The 21,991-nt window shown below is 46.9% G+C and overlaps 1 protein-coding gene across 1 annotated transcript in view; it reads right to left on the reverse strand.

The window, feature by feature from the left end:
- Window positions 1-21,991, reverse strand: part of Crybg1 (crystallin beta-gamma domain containing 1) — a 196,621-nt gene that overhangs the window by 39,871 nt on the left and 134,759 nt on the right. Inside the window, exons 3-6 of the mRNA XM_021174985.3 lie at window positions 11,795-13,245; window positions 5,396-7,691; window positions 1,026-1,073; window positions 823-941 (exon numbers count right to left, since the gene is read on the reverse strand). Coding sequence (XP_021030644.2) covers window positions 823-941; window positions 1,026-1,073; window positions 5,396-7,691; window positions 11,795-13,245 — 3,914 coding nt within the window. The remainder of the gene's footprint in view (window positions 1-822; window positions 942-1,025; window positions 1,074-5,395; window positions 7,692-11,794; window positions 13,246-21,991) is intronic.

Genomic DNA, 21,991 nt, shown 5'->3' on the forward strand with positions numbered 1-21,991 from the left:
TCTCCAGCCTGAACAAATGTAATTTTTTAAAATCTAAGTTTTACTTATTTTTCCGTGTTTGGGTTTTTGTGTTGTCTTGGCCTGTATGTATGTCTGGGTACGTGCATGCAGTACCAGCAGAGGCCAGAGGGAGATGTCTGGTCTCATGAAACTGGAGTTTCAGATGGTGCTGAGCCATCTGTGGGTGCTGGAAACCAACCCCAGGTCCTCTAGAAGAGCTAAAAGTGCTTCTCACTGTCAAGCCACTGCTCCAGCTTCCAAATGCAGCCCTTACCAACCTCGTTAGATACCCGAGTCAAGACCATATTTTGGGTCCCAATTCTATCTAAAGCAATGTTATGTGTTCTACTGTGTTTTTATGATTTGTCTATCATAAACATGTATCACTTTTATAACCAAAACCATGTGTGTTACACACGATTCCTATCTTACCATCTGTTGATGGCAACTTGTCAGAGGGAAACTTGTAGGAGCCAGGACACACCATGTGTGTGCCCTAGGGATGGGACTCAGCTCACCAAGCTTAGTGGCAAGCACCCCTACCCACTGAGCCAGATTGCCAGCTTTGTGGTGTGTGTGTGTGTGTGTGTGTGTGTGTATGTGTGTGTGTGTGTAAGTTATTTATGCTGATAAAGGCACACTCATAAATAAACGGTGAGGTCCAAATGGTAACTGAGAAAGCTAATCACCCGTGGTAAGTTGTATTTGCAGTACACTTTAACACCAGCTGTAAGGTGCACCTGCAGTGCCCCCTAACATGTAAGCTGCACCTGCAGTGCACCCTAACACCAGCTGTAAGCTGCACCTGCAGTGCATTCTTACCATCCTCGGACAACTTTCACTAGTATCACTGGAGAGAGGCGCCAGGAGCTGCAGTCCTGGATGTCCCCAAAAACCTCGATGCACTCCTCAGAGACGTCGGGCTCACTGAATATCACTACCTGCAAGACAATAGAAATGGCAACATTTTGTCTCCCTTCACCAGATCAGGAGAGAATCTGGACTAGAAATTAGAATAACCTTACCTTGCCAGGCCGGGGGTTGAGTTTGCTGTGCATACTTCCTCTAAGAGTCTGCAATCAGAGGAACGGAAATGTGGTCAACAATTACAACACTACAGGCCAGTTGCCTTTTCTCCACCTGCAATCCCTTAAATCAGAACGAAGTTTCTTTACCATTTGTCAGCACTGAAGCAGTCTACCTTGCTTTACACTCAAGTTATGTTAGTGTTCTTTTTGAATTTACACAGTTAAACCACAAGATTTTCCAGACGGATTTTCCATTACAGCTTTTACTCATTTTAATGTCGAGAGTATTTCCAGCCATACTAGAAAATCTGGGGCCCAAAAGTCAGATCTATGCTTTATATCAGTTCACTGGCTAAGAACCGACCAGGAGACTGCATGTCAAAGAATCTTAGTAATTGCAAACGTAAAATAGAAGAGGAGGAGGAGGAGGAGAAGGAAGAGGAGGAAGAGGAAGAAGAAGAAAAGGAAGAAGAATTAGAGGAGGAGGAATGAAAGGAAGGAAGGAAGAAATCAAATACATCAGTTACTTGACTAAAAAGAGCTAAGTTGATTGGTGTGTTCATACACACACCCTCATTGGATCTATAGACATTGTGCTGCCACAGCAACTCCTCCATCATGTGACAAATACTAGTCTAAAGGATATTGTGCACTGTGAGGCCGAGGATCACTTTCCTACAATTGCAGCTACAGGAGAGAATGGGCAGAGAGCCACAAACCCGGGGATGCCTAGGAATGCCGCAGAGTGCATTCAAGGCCAGACTAGGGAATCCAGCCACGTGGTTTGTCTCAAAACAAAAAAAAGTAAAAAGAGGATCAGGGAAGCAGCACAAGAGCAGAGCACTCACCTAGCATGTACAAGGCTGCGGGTTCAATCCCCAGAACAGCAAGAGAGACAAGAAGAAGAAAAGGAGGTATAATACATTTCACAATATACACTGCACATGGTATTTTTTAAAGATTATTTATGTGTATGAATGTTTTGCCCATATGTATGGATATGCACCAAGTATCCTTTGGAAGTCAGAGGGTATTGGCTCCCCTGGTACTGGAGTGACAGACAGTTGTAAGCCACCATGCCTTTGCTAGGAATTGAACCAGGTTCTCTGGAACAGCAACCAGTGTTCTAACCACTGAACAATCTCAGCAGCCCTGCACATAGTATTTTACTCTCCTCTCTTTTGATGGACAAAATACCTTTTTACATGGCTTCGGAAGTAACCATTACAAGATCACCTGACGAGACCAGTAAAACCCGAAATGTGTAAGATAATAAAAATAATTATACATGTAAAAATATTACAAAAGCTGGCTCCTTGCAGGCTAGCCAGGGTGCCTCTCCCGAGGCCAACCTTTGGTCTCACCCCTTCCTCACACCAGTGGACTAGGACCACAAGGCCTAAATAAGACCCCTGTGTGGATTATTAGCAACCAGAGGGCATATGCTGAGCTGTTTTGTGCACATGTGACAAGTTGGTAAATTGAAGGAAAAACCTAAAATTTAAAACAAAAATGAAGAAATATATCTAATATAAACCACAATCAACAAAGCCTAAGACCCAAAGAAAGACATTTTTAAAAATATCACAAAAGGCCTAGAAGTCAGCGAAACTCTTTATTTCTTCTTTTATGCCATCTGACTCCATTTCAGAGAGTAAATATTTTTTCCCATTTCGTGTGTGTGTGATGTGCATATGTGTTCATGTGTGAGCACACATGTATGTGAGTGTGGAGACTGGAGGCCAACTGTGGGAGTTGTTCTCTCTTACTTCCTGCCGTATATATTGAAGCAAGGTCTCTTAACCGAATCCATAGCTCTCCAATAGGTCTAATCTAGCTAACTGGTTTGCTCTGAGGACCTTGCCTCTGCCCTTGCCAGCACTGGGATCACAGCTGGGTCACGGCACATGCTCACACACACACACACACACACACACACACACACACACATTACATTTACATGGGTTCTGGGGCTCCAACCAGTTCTCATGCCTGATACTTGCAAGGCAACTGCTTTAACAACTGAGCCATTTCCCCAGCCCTTAGAAAAAATAATTTTAAAAATCAGACTTGTTGGGTTATAGCCAAATAACAAATGATCTACGGCCAGCTAACAGGAACAAAGGCGAAATGAATGGGAAGTGGACCAGCAGAAAACTAACTTGTGCTTGAGAGACATGTTTTGTTTGTTTGTTTTTTGTTTTTTTCCTGATAAATCCTTTAGGATTTCTATGTAGTACAGGTGGATTGTCAAAGGGTGATGAAGATACACAGCTCAGTGATGAAGAGTTTATAATTGGCATGTGTGAAGCTCTGGGCTCATCCTGCAGTACTGGGCTGGGGTGGCATGGTCCTGGAGTAAGGGAGGTTTGTCCCAAGAACCTTTCCTGGTTCCCCATGAGCTCAAAGCTATGCTCATAGTAACAAGAGGTGATCTGCCCTTTCTGAGTGAATATGGGGTATACAGCAAGCCATTGCTCTGAAGGCTACAGGATTCACACATTTGTTTTCTAGGGGGTTGAGTTCCCACATGAAGTTCTAATACAGATGTGCTGCACCATTAAACAAAAGCTCTTTGGAGATCTCAATATTTAAAGGTAAATGGGTTTTCACAAACCCACTGGGTGGAGCTCAAGGGCTCTCATGGAAGATAAGGGGGAAAGATAGAGGGCTCCAAAGGGGAACAGGAACTCCACAGGAAGGCCATCAGAGTCAACTAATCGGGACCCTTGGGGCCTCTCAGAGACTGAACCACCAATCAAATAGCATACACAGGCTGGGTCCCTGCACATGCGTAGCAGATATGCAGCTCAGTCTTCATGGGGTCTCCCAACAACCAGAGCAGTGAATATCCCTAAAGCTATCGCCTGGCTATGGATCCCATTCTGCCTTGTCTGGCCTCAGTGGAAGAGGATGTACCTAGCCTTGGAGAGACTTGATGTGGCATGTTGGGGGCAGGAGAATACACCGGTGGGCCCCACCCTCTCAGAGGAGAAGGGGAGGTGAGGAGAGGGGAGGGACTGTGTGGAGGGGGAGCTGGGGGAGGGATGTGAGTGACCAGGGTATAAATTAATTAGTTAATTAATTAATTATGAAAAAGTTTAAAATCTACTAGTTTACAAAATCCATAAAAAAGAGAACCTGCAGGTAACAATGCTGAAAACCTGGGTGTGTGCACGTGTGTGTTAGTCAGAGTCATGTTAAACAGCTGAGGCAGGGCTTGAACTTTCTGTCTACCTGCCTCGGCCTCCTGAGTGCTGTGATTGGTGACGTGTGTCTCATCACAACTAGCCAACCATGTATTTTGAAAAAGCTTCCAAAATCACAGAACATGAGAAGATTATAGCAAAAACCACCTCCACACCCTGCCCAGTGAAGAAGGGCGCCAGGTCCTTTCTGTGGTCATGTCTCTACTTGCCTGACAGCTTTGCTCACTGCAAAGCAAGTTACAGGCACAGTCTCCCTCAACTTAAACAGTGAGCTTGGAACCAGAAGAGCACCAACAGTCCTAGGCTGGTGATGGGGCCCAGCAACAAACAGCGCGCTTACTACAAAAAGCCCTACGTTCAGTTCAGTCTCCATCAAAGAGGAAACTTCAAGCAGGTCAGAGAGGAAGAAATGGAAGCTGCATTTTGCAGCTCCCTCTATCAGGGAAAGAACAAATGCAAACTAAACTTTATGCCACAAACTTGAGGAAGACCAAAATTCCCACTTTGGTTCTTTCCCAACTACACATATGACGATTATGGAGAGTGAGTGAAACCTCAGAGCAAAGAGGAAGGAAAAGGGGGATCCTTGGGCTGGGTGGGGCCTTTGCAAGTAGAGGAAGCTGTTTCACACATCTTGAAAATTCTAAATATAGCACTGAGTGTTTTTACAGAGACCACAAAGAACACGATTCTCCTAGGTTTTCTGATCGCTCAAAGCATCTTTCCTATACTTTCCATAGTACAACACTGACATTCACAAAGGCCTTGAAACATAACTTATTCTCCCAGCTTGGCCACAAATGTCTTGGGGGAGGAAGTGTTGGTGTCTTTGTTTCTTGGACTCCAAGAGTTCCTTGCACATAGATTTACAAGTGCACAGAGTGTGGGGGGAGAGGGGCACGGCAGTGGTGGTGCACACCTTTAACCATAGCACACAGGCAGGTGGATCTCTGTGAATTCAAGGCCAGCCTGGTTTACACAACTAAGTCCAGGACAGCCAGAGCTACACAAAGAAACCCTGTCTCAAAACAAAACAAAAGGTACATGGTAAACAAATAGAAACTTATTGCACATGTACAACCCCTGTAAAATACAACCTGAGCCCCTCACTGCCTCTAGGTTTACAAACATCCCATCTAAATAAGAGTTAGTGCTTACCATAGAGTCTGATAAGGACATTCCAGAAAAGGAAGGGCCTGGGTCATACCGGCTTGCTTTGAAAAGGCCCAGGAAGTCCGTGTCAACGCTCCCGACATTCGGCAGGTTTGACTTCAGAACACCTTCCACGCCATCGCTGTTCTTCAGTTTGGGTAAGTCTGAAAGGTTGTTTTCTGGCAATTGTAGATTGCCCTGAGAATTCACATCTTCCTTGCTTCCCTCTTTTTGTGGGTACTTTTCCATGTGGCTGGAACCCAGATGAGATGTATTTGATGAGTTGAAATTGAAGACTTTTAAGGAGTTGTGGGGTACAAGGTGTGGCTGTTCTTTGTCTGAGCCACAGGGCAGGCCACCCTCCTTCCTGGGCTGTACCACTGATGACTGAGATACGGAGCTGTTCTGAGAAGTGCTAAAAGATGTACTCATCGTGTTGACTGACGTCACAGAGGGAGAAAAGATTTTGTCTTGTGGCAGAGAAGAGAGCATGCTTGAGAAAAGCGTGCTGTTTTCTAGCCGTGACCTCTTAACTCCACCGCTGTTGATGTCCCTGTTCTCCTTGTCACTTGCTTCTGAAGTGGTCTGTGGCTCACTCTTCCCATTACTGTTAGTGTGCAAGGACTTGAAGAGGATGCTCTGTTCGGTGGATGCACGCTTGGCTCTCAGTTTGGATATGGGGTCGTGGTTCTGCAGCAAGTGCAAAGCTGGTGACACCTCTGCCAGGCTTTCCTTCTTCTTCCCTAAACCAATGGTGAACACGTTGGGATCAAACACCTTTTCCAAACTGTCCTCGTGAATGGGAGGCATAGCGAAGTGAGGGGCTGGAGAGTTTGGGACCCTGGCCTTCTTCTTTTTCTGGGGCACACATACTGCACTGTCCATCTTTTTAATAATTTCAGTGAATTTTTCCATATCAGAAGAAGAGTCCAAGACACTATCGTCACTACCAGCAGAAATGTTCAAAAGCCTGGTAGGGGTAAGTGGACTGGTCACATCTTGACCTGGCCTTTGGGGGCCTTCTGAGTGACTTCTGCTGCTGGGAGAGTGGGTGAGGATGAACTCCGCTGTCTGGGGCATCCCACTGCTGCTCTGGATGGGCGGAGCCTTCTCAGGTCCTGGCTGTGTGATGTGTGGTGGATACTGTGCCACATGTTCTCCTCTGTGATGGATGTCCTTGGGTGATGTGTCTGGTGCATCCTCGTGCTGGGGAACACAAGTGGTGACAGAAACCACTTCAGGCTCATTACTGTGACAGCTTGGCAGCTGTGCCTCTCTAACTTCAGAGCTCTCTGAGATGACCTGAGAGCTCACATCCTGAGGGTTCTCCACGGGAAGCACAAAGGACCGGACCTGGACGAGGACTTTGGAGGGACAGTCTTTCCCCATAGTTTCTGGGCTGTGCTCTGGGGTGGAAGGAGGGCTGGCTTCTCCCACTCCAGGTTTGGAGACGGGAGTTTTCTCAGTGTGAGGAGAGACTGGCGAAACACATCCATTGTGGTTTTCTGACACTTCTAGAGCAGTGCAGGGAACACTGCATATGGGAACTTGAACACAGCCATCTTGGGGAGCGTCCACAGAAATGGGTGCAGAAGGCGGGAGAGATGACTCCCTAGCTGACTCAGCCGCTGAAGCTGGCTGTGAGTCAGAAACTGCATCCTGTGGCTTTGGGGGAGCCTCTCTGGCATCACAAATGGCAGCGATGTCCTGTGCAACATCACTTGTGTTGTTAAGGACGGGGCCTTTGCTGTCAGCAGCCTCTGACTGGCCCTCTCCTGAGAGCTCTGAGTCCTTCACAGGAACCAGAGCAGTGGGCCCTGGGTGGGAAGGACAGGCAGTGTCTGTTTGTACATCCAGCTTATCACTTTGATCAGGCTCAGGGCAGAGGACCTGATCCTTGGTGGACTCTCCTTCCCCTCCTCTGGTGGCTGGAAGAATCTCTTCTCTGGGGACAGGGACTGCTGTGCCTTTCCCTTCTGCAGATGGCTCTTTGACCACCAGGCCATTCTGGTGGCTGGTTGACACAGCTTTCTTTTCGGGTTGCTCCATTTCTTTGGCCTTTTTGGCTAAGTTCAGCTTAGCCCTCCCAACAAATGTCTTACTAGAGGGAGGATTGTTCCTTGTGTTACGGACGTCGGGGTGGCGGGGGCTACTGTTAGCCCGCTTGTTTTCAAATAAGGAGATTTTGTTGGCTGTGTTCCCCTTATGAACTGGCTGGCTAAATGAGTTGTGCTCATTTCCCAAACTGTCAGGATTCTTCGGAGTTTTCAGATTTAGTTCCACATGTTTGGGTCTGGCAGGGCTGCAAGGACAAAGCAACAGGGCAGTTAGCAGCCTGGTGTTAAGTCGACATACAAACCAGCTGCCAAAGAGACCACAAAGTCCGCATCCCCCTGGTGTGTATCTGCTTTCCCATGAAACCTCCTACACAATCCTACAAACACACGCACATATTTTTAATATAAAGTATCTTACCTGCGTATGACAGATGAGACTATAAATCTAAGAAACTATTAATTTACCAAGTATTCCTATTTACTCACAGTGAGTGGCCCTGAACTGGCAGACATTACAAGGTATAAGGAACAAATTTGAATACTTAATGCCTTCCCCTATTTTAAATGTGCAGTATGTATTTATGCATGCATGCATGCATGTGTGAAGTCAGAGGACAACCATGGGTGTCAAGGTTCTACTTTGCTGAGACAGTCTCTTGATGCTCAGCACTGCACGCCCAGGCTGTCAGGTCTGGGAGCTGCCAAGCTTTTCTTGGCTCCATCTTCCATCTCACTACGGGAATGTTGGGATTAGAGACACTCATTCCCATGACCACCTTTTCTATGGGTCTCAGGTCCTCACACTGTATCCACTGAGCTGTCCCTCTGAACATGGAAAGTGTTTTTAAATCTTCCCTAAACCTGCTGCTCGTCAGCATTCTGCCCCATTCCCAGTGGTTTCATACGCATAAATATTTTACTAGAATGAAAATGGCAGTGTTCATAGGGCTTGCTTGGCTGCTTGCCTTTTGCTAAGACAAAAGGATGAGTTAACATTATAACTTCCAGGGTCCTAAGACTGAATTCCTTGGAATTTTACACAAACATTAGTAGAAGCAAATTTTTTTTTACCATACGGCTATACCATAATTTGTTAACTGATTTTGTTAATGTGTCTAGGGCAGAGTCTCCCAGCTCATTCACATTTCTTAGGTCTAATTACTTATTACTGGGAATAATGTCTTTAATGTACACAGTGTGTTCTTTCATAATAGCAGAATGTGTTGTGTTGGCATTTGCCTGCCTTGGCCTCAGTCCTGGCTCTCACACTAATATCTGTGTGAATTTAGCCAAGGCATTTCACATATCTGGCCCATTGTTCTCTTTTGTATCTGTAACTTAAAAGGTAACACAAAACAAAACCCCTACATAATTTAGAACAGAATTAGCTTTTATTTCACACAAAACTTCTGGTTAAGGGAATTTTGGAAGTCCCCTTGAGGGGTTACACTGAGGGCTAACAGAGGCTACAGGACCAGGAGGCTCCCCATGGCTGCTTTCAGACAGAGCCACTCCCACTTTTTTGTTTTATGAACCATTTTATATAAACATTCCTCAGGGCAGGCAGAGGAGCTTGTCAGTTTGTAGCTAAATGAAAACCACCGTTTGCCAAGCACTTGGGAAGTTATTTAATTTGGTTTACCCAATGTACAACTTGCCTGTTCTTTTCTAAAGAGAGAAAGCTGAGACCTAGAGAAGGCAGGTGACTCCTCTGAGGTCACCTAGCTGGTGACAAGGCCTCGGTTTGAAGCAGGAGCTCATGTCTCAGAAGCCACATTACACTATGTGGTCAGACTAGACTGGCCTGGAGCCCCGCAGCCGCTTTCCTTATCAATGGTGTGTGTGTGTGTGTGTGTGTGTGTGTGTGTGGTGAATGTGGAGGGGATGGGGGATGGGAGATGGTGGTGTTCAGTGAGATATCAGGTCCATCAGAAACACGGGGTTTGCAAATGCTGTGTTAATTAATTAATGAGCAAAGGTGACAATCTGAGGAATCTTAAAAAAAGCAAAAGCGGACCAGTCAGCACAGGAAGAGGGCATCACTGAAGTAGACATCAAAGCACGTCTTGGGATGTGCAAGGAGAATGTCCAGGTGAGGCCTCGGCTCCCCATGGGTAGCACATCTGCTCATTAAAGATTTACACCAGATCAAAATACCTTTTACAACCCAACTCTCTACCATTAACTTGTGTTACCAAGAGTCACTGCAATTAACCCAGTTGGGGCTGATTAAAAGGCAGGCTCCTCTAATGCATGTTGTAATGCCTTCATTATGAGGTGAGAGGGAGTGAAAAGAGCCACAGCTACACTGTAAAAGGAAGTGCCTCCCTGCCTTAAACACACCCCTCTGCAAATCTCAGCATTTGGGAGAGAACCTGCAGAAATCAGTCTTTGAACAGGATTAAGTTTGGGAGAGAACCTGCAGAAATCAGTCTTTGAACAGGATTAAGTCATTGTTTTTTAGGTGATACAATCTTATTTTAATTTTTCTTTCCCAAACCAGGCTCACATCTCAATCCTGTCATTTGGGAGAGAAAAGCAGAAGAATGGCCTTGAGTTTCAGGCCAGCCTTGGCTAAACAGTGAGTTAGGAGCCATCCTGGGCTACAAGGTGAGCCCATCAAAAAAATCCAGCCAACCAACCAACCAACCAACCAAACCAACTAACCAGCCAGCCAACCAACCAACCAAACCAACCAACCAGCCAACAAACCAACCAAACCAACCAACCAGCCAACAAACCAACCAAACCAAACAAAACCAAACCAACAAACCAAACCACACCACACCAAACTACAATCAGTTAATATCTTTGCCAAAAATCCAGCCATAACAGGACTAGAGGTCTGAAAGCCTTTGTCAGATTGACAGAAATAGGCCAAAGAACTAGATAAAATTCTTAATTTTCCACTTCATTAGTTTGCCAGTTCATAAGAAATTTTAAAAAGACGGGTGGTGAGGAAACCGATTTAAAAAGAAGTGACCGGTAGTGAGAAAAAAAGACACTTGGCTCAGTTCTGGTAGGATGCAGACCCAAAGAAGAGTTCCATTGTAAGATCCCTTCCAGAACTTGTTTACTGATCCCTTAACAGTGTAACATTACTGGTTTTTCCACTGGTGCCTTCTGATTGGATGACAGGTGGAGCGGCCAGCCTGGATTTAGTCCTGCAGCGTTTCTCCTAGCTAGGCTTAGCAGGTTTCTGTGTTCAGTCACACTCTTCCACAAATAATGGGCATCATTCAGTGGGGAAATTTTCCTGACGCTACCGTTACAGAATAAATAGCTGATTATGTCAAAGGTCTCCAGGCTGCCAGCTGGTGAGACAGTTCAACCTTATTCATTAAGCACATTTTCCTCCTAGCTTCCAGACAGACCTGTTTCAAACCTTACGTCTTTTGGGGACATCAAATAGAATGAAACCATTCAATTCAAAAATGATAATGCTGCAAATGATTTTCACCTGCTGGGAAGAGTCACAGTTAGCCTGAGCTCAGTTCTACAGAGAGCCCTCCTGGGCTTCCTAGCCACACAAATCAGTTACCATCAAACCACAAGCCCAGGCTCCTCCAGGAAACCGGTGACTTCTTGTCCTGTACTTCCAGAACCCTTACAATGGCAAAATCCACCCGGCCCTTTTAATTTGATTTGTATGCTCCTTACTGCCACAAGGGGGACTTAAACGGTGAGGGCAACAGGCTGCATCACAGGTATGGCTCATCTCCCCCCACAGCACACAGAACAAAGGGCACTCAGTAGATACTTGCGAAATTGCTAAACTTGCAAGCGAGTAGGTACGGTCTGTTGTTCTGTGTCCTTTCACTTAGGAAATTTTCAGTAACAACGCCGATCATCTCAATAAGAGAAAAGTCATTTCCAGCTCAGAAACAAAAGTGCTTACTAGATCACCGACGGGGGTGGGGGTGGGGGGATTATTAGAGATATCCTTAATGCTTGCTTTAGGACAACAGTGTACTAACCCCATAATAAAGTTCTCTTAAAGTCTTCCCTGTAAATGCCACTGGGCCACACTCAAAATACTGCTGGCTCCTGAAATACCCCTGTGCACTTTGGATAAAGAATATAATTGGCTCTATCAAGCCATTAAGTCTTATCTCTGCTGTTTACGTAAACACAGTGCCTCAAGGGATAGATCCTATTTTCGCATTCATTTAACTTGGATCTTAAAGCAGGAATTAGCGGCGGAGACTGCCAAATGTGTCACACCCCAAGCTTTAGTTCTACAAACAGTTCTTTCTCTCTTTGAAGTTTTCACAAGAAAAAAAAAATATACAGGTTACAGACCAACCCTAAACAGCCCCCTGCTCAGACTGACTCCGCAGCTACTTACAGGGTCACTTTGGTGGTCACAGTGGACCTGCCCACTCCGAACTGGTTCCTGGGCTTCAGGCCGTCGGTGTCGGACGCTCCTGTTCCCCTGCTGCGACCCCCGTCGCCCCGGCTATCAAAGTGGTGGGGCAGCGGACCCCTCTTGTGCTCTGGCTTGATCTCGGGCAGCAGCGAGCTGCTTTTGACCGTGAGCTCGCGCGGGACGACGCGGCCCGCCTCCTCGCCGCTGTCCGCCGCAGCGGGCGCCCTCTTGGGTGGGGACTCCTTGGCGGGAGCGCGAGAGCCACTGCCGGGCGAGCTGGGCACCGCCTCGGGGACACGGCTGCGACCCTTCCGCTTGGTGGGCGACAGGGGCTTGCCGCGGTCCGGCTCCCCTCGGGGTTGCCCTCTGGGGCAGGAGCTGGCCTTTGACTCCGGGCAGGCGACCGGGGCTGCGCCTCCGTCGGGAACCGCTTGTACCGATTTCACTTTCCTTTCCGCCAAGCAGTTCTCAGCCGCAGCGTCTGGCGCCACCTCGTCGTCGAACACCGCACTCTCGGGCGTCACCGCATCCGCACCCGGGGAGTCGGTGGATTTCTGCGACTTCCTCCGCCGACCAGACCGGCGGCCGCTTGACCTCTTTTCCATGTCGTCCGAATCCTCGCAGTCGTCTGTCCCCGGAGCAATCGAGGCCGGCTCGTCCACCTGAGCCACCTCAGTTTTGCTCAAGTAGATGTCCAACGTTAGCACTTTGGTGGGATGCGCGCGGTCGACTGGCCCGGCTGTGTGGCTGGTCTCTGCGTCCTGGGCTCCGGGAGGCTCACCTGGAGGAACCTCGTCCCCAGGGGCCCCCAAACAGCCCGCTTCGGCACCCACGCCGGGGGCTCCGTCGGGGGCCTCTCCTACTCCTCCCAGGAGGTGCTCCTCTGGCGGCGACCCCGACACACCTCTCGCTGTCTCTGGTTGGAGGCCAGAGCCAGGCAACGCGTCCTCCCCCGGACTGCGGGCGGGCGTTTCTGCGCTCTCCTGCCTGGAGCGATTCCCTGGTGAGGAATGCAGCAGCTCTTTGGCAGCGGTGGTGGCATCTGGGAAAGTCTCTCCCTCTGCCTGTAGAGGTTCTAATTGGGCTGAATCATTGCTGTGGCACTGCTGCACAACCCCTACATTGATGCTGGAGCAAGGTGACTGTTCGGCGTCGCAGGGGGTTGCCTGAACACAGCTCTCCGCGGGCTGGACCTCAGCCTCCTGCCTGGGGCCCGCCTCGCCCGCGTCGGTTGCCTTTAGTTGGTTGTCCTGAGCCTTAGTTTTCTCACTCCCTGTTTTTGGGACTTTAGCAGAGGCCGACTTGCTATTTGAGTTGGTGGGACTCTCTAATCCGTTCCTGGTGTTCCTTCTCCTTCCAGCCGTAAAAAGAGTGCCAAGTTTTTCCAACACTGGCTTCCTTCTGGTGTCTTCTGGTGGTTGTGCTCTGGACTGGAAAATGAAAAGAAATGGGGAGAGAAAACGTGAGAATCCGTTTTGTTCTGCTTTGGTAGGTTACAAAATTGCTGCGAACCACCTTGGCAATGGACCAGGTGTGTTTGACAATGAGCCAGGAGTGGCAGCACACGACTGTCTGGTCTTTGTTATGCTCCAACAAAATTCACTTTAAAAACTAGACAGAGATGATAGATAGATAAATAAATAGATAGATAGATAGGGTCTCATTATGTAACTCTTGCTGTCCTAGAACTCATCATGTAGACCAGGCTGGCCTTGAATTCACAAAGATCCACCTGCCTCTTCTCACTGAAAGGTGGGGTTAAAAGCATGCACCACCATACCTGTGTGGCTAAATTTCTTTTTCTTGTATTTTCGGTTGTGAGCCTAGCCTTAATGGCTGAGTCATCTCTCCAGCCTTAAATTTCGTTTCCTTAAACACATTTTTGAAGCCACACTACTTACAACAGCATTTCGTTATAAGTGTTCTTAGCCGGGAACGTCCAATTATTATACGCATGTAGTAGGGGCTTCTGCTTTCACCTCTTTCCTTAGTAAAAATGCAAATTTAAAGCAACCAGGCTTGATTTCAGGGTCAGCGGTTCGCCCCCCCCCCCAAGTACCTTAGGGAGTTATTATTATTATTATTATTTTTACAGAAACAACTCCCTTTATTTTCTGGGAGGGGGGTTGGGAATGGCTCAAGAAAAAATTCCTAGTGGCCTTCTGGACAACCTTAGGAACACCTGGGTCTAGCCTTCAGCAAAGGTGCAGGAATGCAGCACCTGGCCCCGCCCAACCGCAAGGCGCTCACCCAATGAGGCCCACGTGCCCGCGTTTAAACTGCGCGCGCGGCGGAGCGCTGTCCCGCCTCTTCCCAACTCACCCCTAGGCTTCACCGGGGACAGTCCTTAAGCGCCCGGCTGAGGGGCAGGGGCAGGCGGCAGGCCAGCCTAGCAGACACTGCCCGGAGGGCTGCAGCCAGCACCAGGTGTTGCAAGTCCTTGCAGCCAGCAGCCAGCGTGCAGCCCCCTGGTGTGTGACTGGGAGGAGTGGGTAAGGGGTTGCAGGGATGGAAAGGAAGTCGAGAGCAACCCTTCAGGGCAGCGTGTATGCGGGATCAGCTCGACTCCCCGTGGTCCCCTACAATCCCTTAAGAGCCAACCCTTAAACTCAAGACCCAGGTGAGAGAGTCTAAGCTCCGACGAGGCAGAAAACAGTCCCTCCTTTCCTAAAGGGTGAGCGTTTGTTCAGGACGTTACTGACTCACCACTTAGGGATTCCAGATTCAGTCTTAACGCAGATAAGCGTCCCCACCCCCACCTGAGCTACAAAAGCAGTCGAGGGAGTCCGGAGTTTGTGGGAAATGTAAAATGCCTGGGTAAGAAGTGCTTGGGATCGACAGAATCAACAGGCATCTGTTGAGACAGACCTGGTAGTGTAACTGCTGCAACCTAGTGAGGTCATGTGTTGCCTACAGTAGACCGGAAAAGATGTTCCAAAGGCCGAGACCAAAACAAGACGTGCTGGAGGCGGGGCGATAAAGTCCGCCTTCAAACCCATCCCTTCCAGTTCCAATTAGTGCTCTTTCTAGTCCATCACAGAGGACATGTGGGTGCAGAGGGAACATTTGAATGGCTAGTGGCTCCAGAGAAACAAACCCCAAGCTACACAGGCCCAGACCAGCAGTCAGAGCTCCAGGAAAAGCGCTGAGAAGCTCAGGGAGGCTCACAAGTCGCTGAAGTGCTGCTAAGAACCAGAGAACTGTGACAAAGGAGAAAAAAAAAAAAAAACCTAGCCACCCAGAGCTCCTGTGACTGAAGCGATTTTGGCTTTTTCCAGTTCTTCGATGCTTTTGGCAATAATAGAGAAGGAATGGGATGTGGCTTTAAATATTACACTAAACCATCCCGTTTTTTAAGAAAACATTGGTGGTTTTGTTTTATTTTACAAATCAAAGGTATTACATGACATGCTTTCAATGGAAATATCTGCCCATTGAGTCCTGCTTAGGTACTAGACACCCACAAAATGATTTACATAGTCATCTTTCCAACAGCCCTTGCAGTTTGTTATATCCATAAGCCAAGATTATAGATCCCTGTCCAAAGCTGCACAGCTGGACAGACCTTCTGACTCTGAAAATAGAGCCCTTTGTTCCTATTGCCTGGACAGGCCATCAAGCATGCCCTGAAAAAGTAGACAGGAAAACGAGCCTGAGTCTATTGGCTCAGTTCCAGTCCCTGTCAAAATTAAACAAGTAGAGTATGTATCACTCTGCCCTGCACAGTAATGTTGCAATCCATTTTCCCATACTGCGAAGCAGCCTGGTCAGCAGTCCTCTATTCAGGATAAGCATCCCCACCCCCAACACTCCATCTTAGTTCCAGTTGCTTTTTTATAAAGCCAGTTGCGTGCCCTTCAACTTGACTACCCCTTACACGCCCTGCCCGTACTAGCACTTTTATAACAACTTCATTCAGTAGAGCCTCAAACTGGAAACATTTTAGATCTTGGTATATGTAGGCAATAGATTAGTAGTTGACAATAGAGAGAGAAGCATTTGACACCCCAGGGCATGGTAAATTTTCAAAGGCATTGTGCTAGCTGGAGGTGAGGAAGTAGCCTGGTTGCCTAGCAGGTACGAGGCTTTATGTTCAATCCCCAGTACTATCAGCAGAAACCCCTGTGAGGATAGTCCGAGTTCCCGTCTATCTTGATTATGGTGATGGTTACACATGTGTACACAGCTCTCAACACCTCTCAAATGGGTAGACTGGCTGGGCTCTGTGACATACAAGTCACCCCAGCCACGGAAGAGAACAAAGCAAGAGGAGTTCTTTTTCTTTTCTTGGTTGTTGTTGTTTTTGTGTCTCTGACACAGGGTCTCACTATGTAACTAGCTTCGAACTCACAGAGATCTGCCTGCCTCTGCCTCCTGAGTGCTGAGAATAAACAGATGCACCACCGTGCCCAGAAAGGAGGATTGCTTGGTAGCAAGAACTTATGGCCAAACTAGGTAAATAGCAAGACTCTAGATCTTTAAAAGGAAACCAGGCCAACCAGTGATGGCGCACGCCTTTAATCCCAGCACTTGGGAGGCAGAGGCAGGCAGATTTCTGAGTTCGAGGTCAGCCTGGTCTACAGAGTGAGTACAACCAGGGCTACACAGAGAAACCCTGTCTCGACCCCCCCACCCCCCCCAAAAAAAAAGAAAAGAAAAAAAAAAAGAAACCAACTCTTGTCAGATACAGCAGAATACCTCCTAGTTCTGGCCATCCTGACCTGTATAAGGACTTCGAGGACAGCCAGGGCTACATAGCAAGACCTTGTCTCAAAAAACAAACAGAAAAGTCAAAAATTCAAAATGTGCTCACAGGTAATCCTAGCACTTGAGAGATGGAAGCAAGACAATTAGGAGTTCAGGGTCATCCCTGAGCACAAAGTGAGTTCAAGACCAGCCTGGTCTACGTGAAACCGTGTCTCAAAAGAATACAGTGAAATAAATACAAAGATGAGTTTGTCCTAACATGTTATCTCTTCATAAAGTTGCTTTAAAGTAGCGCTTTTCCTTGGGAAGTAAGAAACAGGCAGTGTGTGTCAGGTACACAGTCTTACTGGGAGTATGCAAGCTCTCAGGTCATTACGAGGTTCCTCTTATCGCTAGGAAATGAAGATTTCCCAAGGGACCGTCCTTTCAGGAACTCAGGACCCATCCCCTCAAGCTGAGCAGGGCTCAGAGTGTCCATCCATTGTGTTAGGAGAAAGTCCTCAGTCTTTGAGAAACACCTTTCTTAAGCAAATTGTACATTTCTTTACATCGAGAGATTGTTTCTGTCCAGTGTTCATGTGGAAAGTCTGGTAGATAAAGAGCCTAAACCCAGTAGACAAAGAGTACACGTTGGAGTTTAGAGTCTTACACCTAAGATAGGTGGCCACAGACCCTGCACCTTCTCCCTTAACCTTGTTAGGAAGACCTATGTTTGCAAAGACCTATCAGGATGCTTCATGTTCTCTTGTTATTCCCATCCAGCTCCCCCCTCCTGTCCACCGAGGGTGCTGGGGTGCCCTGGATCTGGTTATTCTCAGGACCTCCTTCCTACCCTCCTTCCTTACTTGAGGAATCTGGCAGTCCTCACTGTGTAGAACCTCCCATCTGTGCCCCACTCCTATAGAGCAATCGATGACAGTCTGTTCTAGAGGTGACGAGGACCTGTTTTAGAGGGTTCTTTTTGGTTAAAAGTCAGTGGAGCTCATCAGGGGAGGGACCTGTGTTGTTATGCACAACGTCACAGTCCAGCAGTGTGGAGAAACCAGGGTGGCCATGGCTAAAATGCTGTGATGTGAAACTCAGCCCTTTTGGTGTGGCAACAAAGTGCCCCCTTAGTAAATGGCACCTTGTGCTGCTGTAAACCTGATGTTGCCCCATTGCCTCATTTGACAGGTAGCCAAAGACCAGAACATTCAGGATAAATAGTCAACTAACTGCAGTCTGCCCAAGACCGACGTACAAGCATGCAAAACTACTTTTACTTTTGTTGAGATTACTAATTGGAGTCGTTGATACCAACTTTAAAGTAATTGACCTAAAATCATATTTAAAGGCTGAGAAAATTGTGTTGAACACATGACTTGAAAGCGTGCCAACATTTAAAAGTCATTCGCAAATGTCTACCCTTTTCATGTCCTACACAATGTGAGCCCCTCATCAGAAGGAAACATTCCTAGTCTGCACTTCCAGCCACTAGCACAGGGGTTTCCAGATTGAGCATCTATTGCTTCTAACAAGCCCAAGCACCTGATCGGTACCAGGTTCAAGGAGGTACCAACGTTTGTGCTTGGTTACAGACTTTGAGGCCAGCCCTGGGTAAATGAGACCCTCTCGATTATTCTGAAAGTGAGAAATCTCTTAGAACCATGGGACAGCTAACTAAAGAACAGAGATGGGGAGCCAGGGATGGAGAAAGAAAAGAAATAGTTCACAACTGGAGAGAAAATCTCAGAGAGCTAGGTTGTGGGAGAGAAATATGCAAACACCAAAAAAGGTTTTTCATTCTTTTGATTGCTGTTTGGTTTCAACATAGGATATCACTAAGTAGCCCTGGCTGGCCCAGTACTTGATTTGAACTCTGTGGTTCAGCACAATTTCAACTAAAGTTAAAATTGCGTTCCTTCACACTAAGCTGCATATCATCTCAGTACAGCTTCAGAGACAGGAAATTACATTCAAGGGAGGGTCAGACATGGTTCTCACAGACCTCAGACAGACCTGGCTCCGGATCAGATATAAACTACCACTCACCTATCGTGCATCTTGCTTTTTGATGCTCATGCTAATGTAGGTACACAGATTGATGCAAAGAAAGGAAATGTTCACCACGTAAGTGGACCTATCAAGCACTGGTCTTTTTCATTTTAAATTTAATGTGTTTCCATTATATATAATCCGCTTTCTGTCCTCAGGATAGATCTTAATTGTTTAGCCATTTCCGGGGTGAGGGTGCTTGTTTACTTTGCTTTAATGGCTTTTGTTTGTTTGGATTGGTTGGGTTTTGCTGTTCTGTTTTTTGAGGTGATGTTTCACTGTATCGCCAAGGTTGGCCTCGGGCTCAAGGGCTCCTTCTGCCTTAGCCTCTGCAGCATCTGGAACTACAGTTAGAGACTCTTTAGTGGTTCAGAGATGAACAGAGATGCTCTTTTACATTTGAGCTTTGACAACAGTTTCTCCCAAGACTGTTACAGACGGCAACAGGCACCGGTCAGTGGGAGGCAGCCCTGGAATAGAGAAGAGCGTGGAGTTGTTCCATACGACTGCTCTTGAGCTATAGTCCAATTCAAATGGTGCAACAGGTGGCACACTCAGCCTCTGGGCCTACCCTCCAACATCTCTGGGTGGGGCTCTTGCTTGCTCGATAGCTCAGCTCTCTCTAACATTTGCCACCTCTTCTGTTATCCCTTCCGTCTCTGCTAATCCTTCCTCTTGTGCTTTCCACCCTGCCACTGTGTTCCCCTTCACTTCCTCCTCCATGTTATTCCTAAAAAAGTCATGAGAGTCAAACAGCACCACATCCTATCATGTAAAATCAGTTGTACTATTCTGTAAAAAAGAGTGACAGAGTCTCCGGTTCATATCTCTTTTCTTTAATTCCCATACTTAGTGATGTCCAAAATAGTGGTGTTCCTGATTATTAAAAGCTTTCATTTAGAAAGGGTTAAATGTCCACCCTTCTGAAGAGTTTCTTTTAAAAGGCAGATTCCCCGTGCGGGATGCAAGTCAATGCAAGAGCACTTGTCTAGAAGCTCCGGGTCCTGGTTCCATCCTTAGCACTTCCCCCAAAGGCACCTTAGGGCAGCTGGCAGAAGAACTGCTATGAAGCACTACAGTCATAATATGCCACTGCTGGGCACGGAGGCATACCCCCGAAAGCATGGAGGCATTGGAGGCATATCCCCAAAGGCATCTTAGTCAGCACACATCTCATAGATGCTCATTTGTGATGGAGTTTATTCCATAGCAAAGAAGGAGACAGATGGAACAGGAAACCACATTAAGTGAAGTAAGCCAGACATAGATAGACAAATATTTATATGCATCCTCTCAAATGTGGAATCCAGATTTGATGACATGAAAGTCATGGGGTCCATCTAGGGGTACAGGTAGATTATGAGCAGTATAATGATAAACCTATCATATACTATGATATTGAGACAAAGCCCATTATTTCAAACTCTGACTAAAAAATTAAAAACGGCAAATCAAAAACAGATTTCCAGTTTCAAGGAAAGAATTTTCTTCAGATCATTTGTTTAGTTGGTTGGCCCTCATTTTTTGCTACACAGCCTAGGCTAGCCCTAAACTTCTGGTCCTCCTGCCTTTATATCTGGAGTATTGGGATTACAGGTGTTTGCAATCTCACGTGACTTAGATCATTACTTTTTTACAGAGCCGGAGTGAAATCTCATTTTTAAAAGCCATCAACACTTTTGTTCGAGACAGGATCTCACCCTTTGGCTCAGGCTGGGTTGGAACTCACTAAATAGTTGGCCTCAAATTTTTGGCAATCCTCCTACCTTAGCCTAGGAAGTGCTGGGATTACAGGTACGGGCAACCATACCTGATTAAGCCACTAACACCTGATCAGTTGAAAGAAGACGTTTTGAATTATGAAATAATTTTCTCATTAATTTCGTGAATAACAGTTGACCATCCATCCACTTTATGCCATACGTTTCTCTTCACCTTATAAAGGTGAGCAACAGTCCAAAGAGATTAGTTTTCCTAAACACACTCAGACTTTCTAAACGTTGACTCCATACTTTTTCCAGGTAGCACTGTAGTCCTTTATTAGAGACGAGACTTTGCTGTATGGTGTGATGTACGTCAGCTAAGCCACTGGGCTGGCTGCAATGCATGCTTCCCACCTGTGTGCCTTGCTTGTCCCTAGGACTGGCTGTGCAGCAATGGCTGGGATGGAGTAGCCAGCAGGCCAGCCCACTCTTGGGATGGTGTTCTTTTACAACTGCTAGCAGTGTAAAGTGTGTTCGGGTATGTCGGCTGGCTCAGCCCACTTTGCCCTTGTGTGTGTGTCTCATCCCAACCATAATGAAATACAGAAACTGAACCCCTTGCCTTTTAATTTTAATTAGGTTTGACCAGTGGGAGGCACAGACAGGGGTGCAAAGGGAGGGACTAGGATGGGGTAAGGGATTCTCCTCTCCCCTAGTTAGGCCTCGAGGTGAAGATCTGGCCTTGACCATGGCTTCCTCCTCCTCTTGCCCTCTCAGGCCCACTAGAGAAAGGGTCGGACCAGGGCCAGCCAAATGCTCACTATTCCTGGCCAGAGGGTCAACAAGGGTATGTGGAGCTGAAGTAGATATAACCTTGAGAACTTCCTTTAAGAAAAAAAATGCAGCAGGTGTGGTCATCTAATGTAGTATGCCTTCTAGGCTGAAGCAGGGGAATTGTGAGTCCTAGCAGTCTTGAAATATCAACACAAACAATAAAGAGAAAGGACAAGAGGATTGAAGGTAGGAAGGGAGGAGGGAGGGAGGAGGGAGAAAAGCAAAAGAGATGCAGAATTCTGGATTGCAGACTAACACACACAACTGGAAGAGGCAGGTGAAGAACACCGTTCAGAGCCTGTGGTTCCCAACCTCACCCACTTTGTCATGACCTTTCATGGCTTTCTTCAATTACACAAGTCAGCGTGCTCCCTGGGCTGGGACCTCAATTCTGTGTCGCTTACTAGAAGTAGCAGGTAACCCAAAACATCTCCTTTCAACTAAGCAGTTTCCCAGATATTTCCTTTTTCTCACAAAGATAACTGTCAGGCTGAATAAATTTGCTTTGCAGTTGAGACGAGCAATCATAATTTGGTGATTTTTCCCCCCTTGTGCACAGTGTGTGACTAAAGGAGATAGGGGTTTGACATACAATATAGCGGAAGTATTTCTTACCCCGTGCATGTCCTGACTACGTAATTAAATGACTAACCAGTGAAGTTCTAATTAAAGTTTAGCCAGACTGGGAAACAGAACTATGCTCGTACAAAGTAGTGGGCTCAGTCCTTTTTATTTGGCTCGGAACTAAAAGGTGTGTTCTTTATATACTTTTAAAAGGAATGGTCTGGACAACAACTCATTCCAAAGATCAAGAGTAATTACAATTCTATAAAGACCCAGGGAGTCTCAGAATCGAAGAGTTAAGGGAGCAAGGGCTAGTTCCTGAGCCAGCAATTCA

The sequence above is a fragment of the Mus caroli genome, unplaced genomic scaffold, assembly GCF_978045245.1.
Source record: "Mus caroli unplaced genomic scaffold, Mus_caroli_1 scaffold_9, whole genome shotgun sequence".
In the NCBI taxonomy this organism is placed as follows: Eukaryota; Metazoa; Chordata; class Mammalia; order Rodentia; family Muridae; genus Mus; species Mus caroli.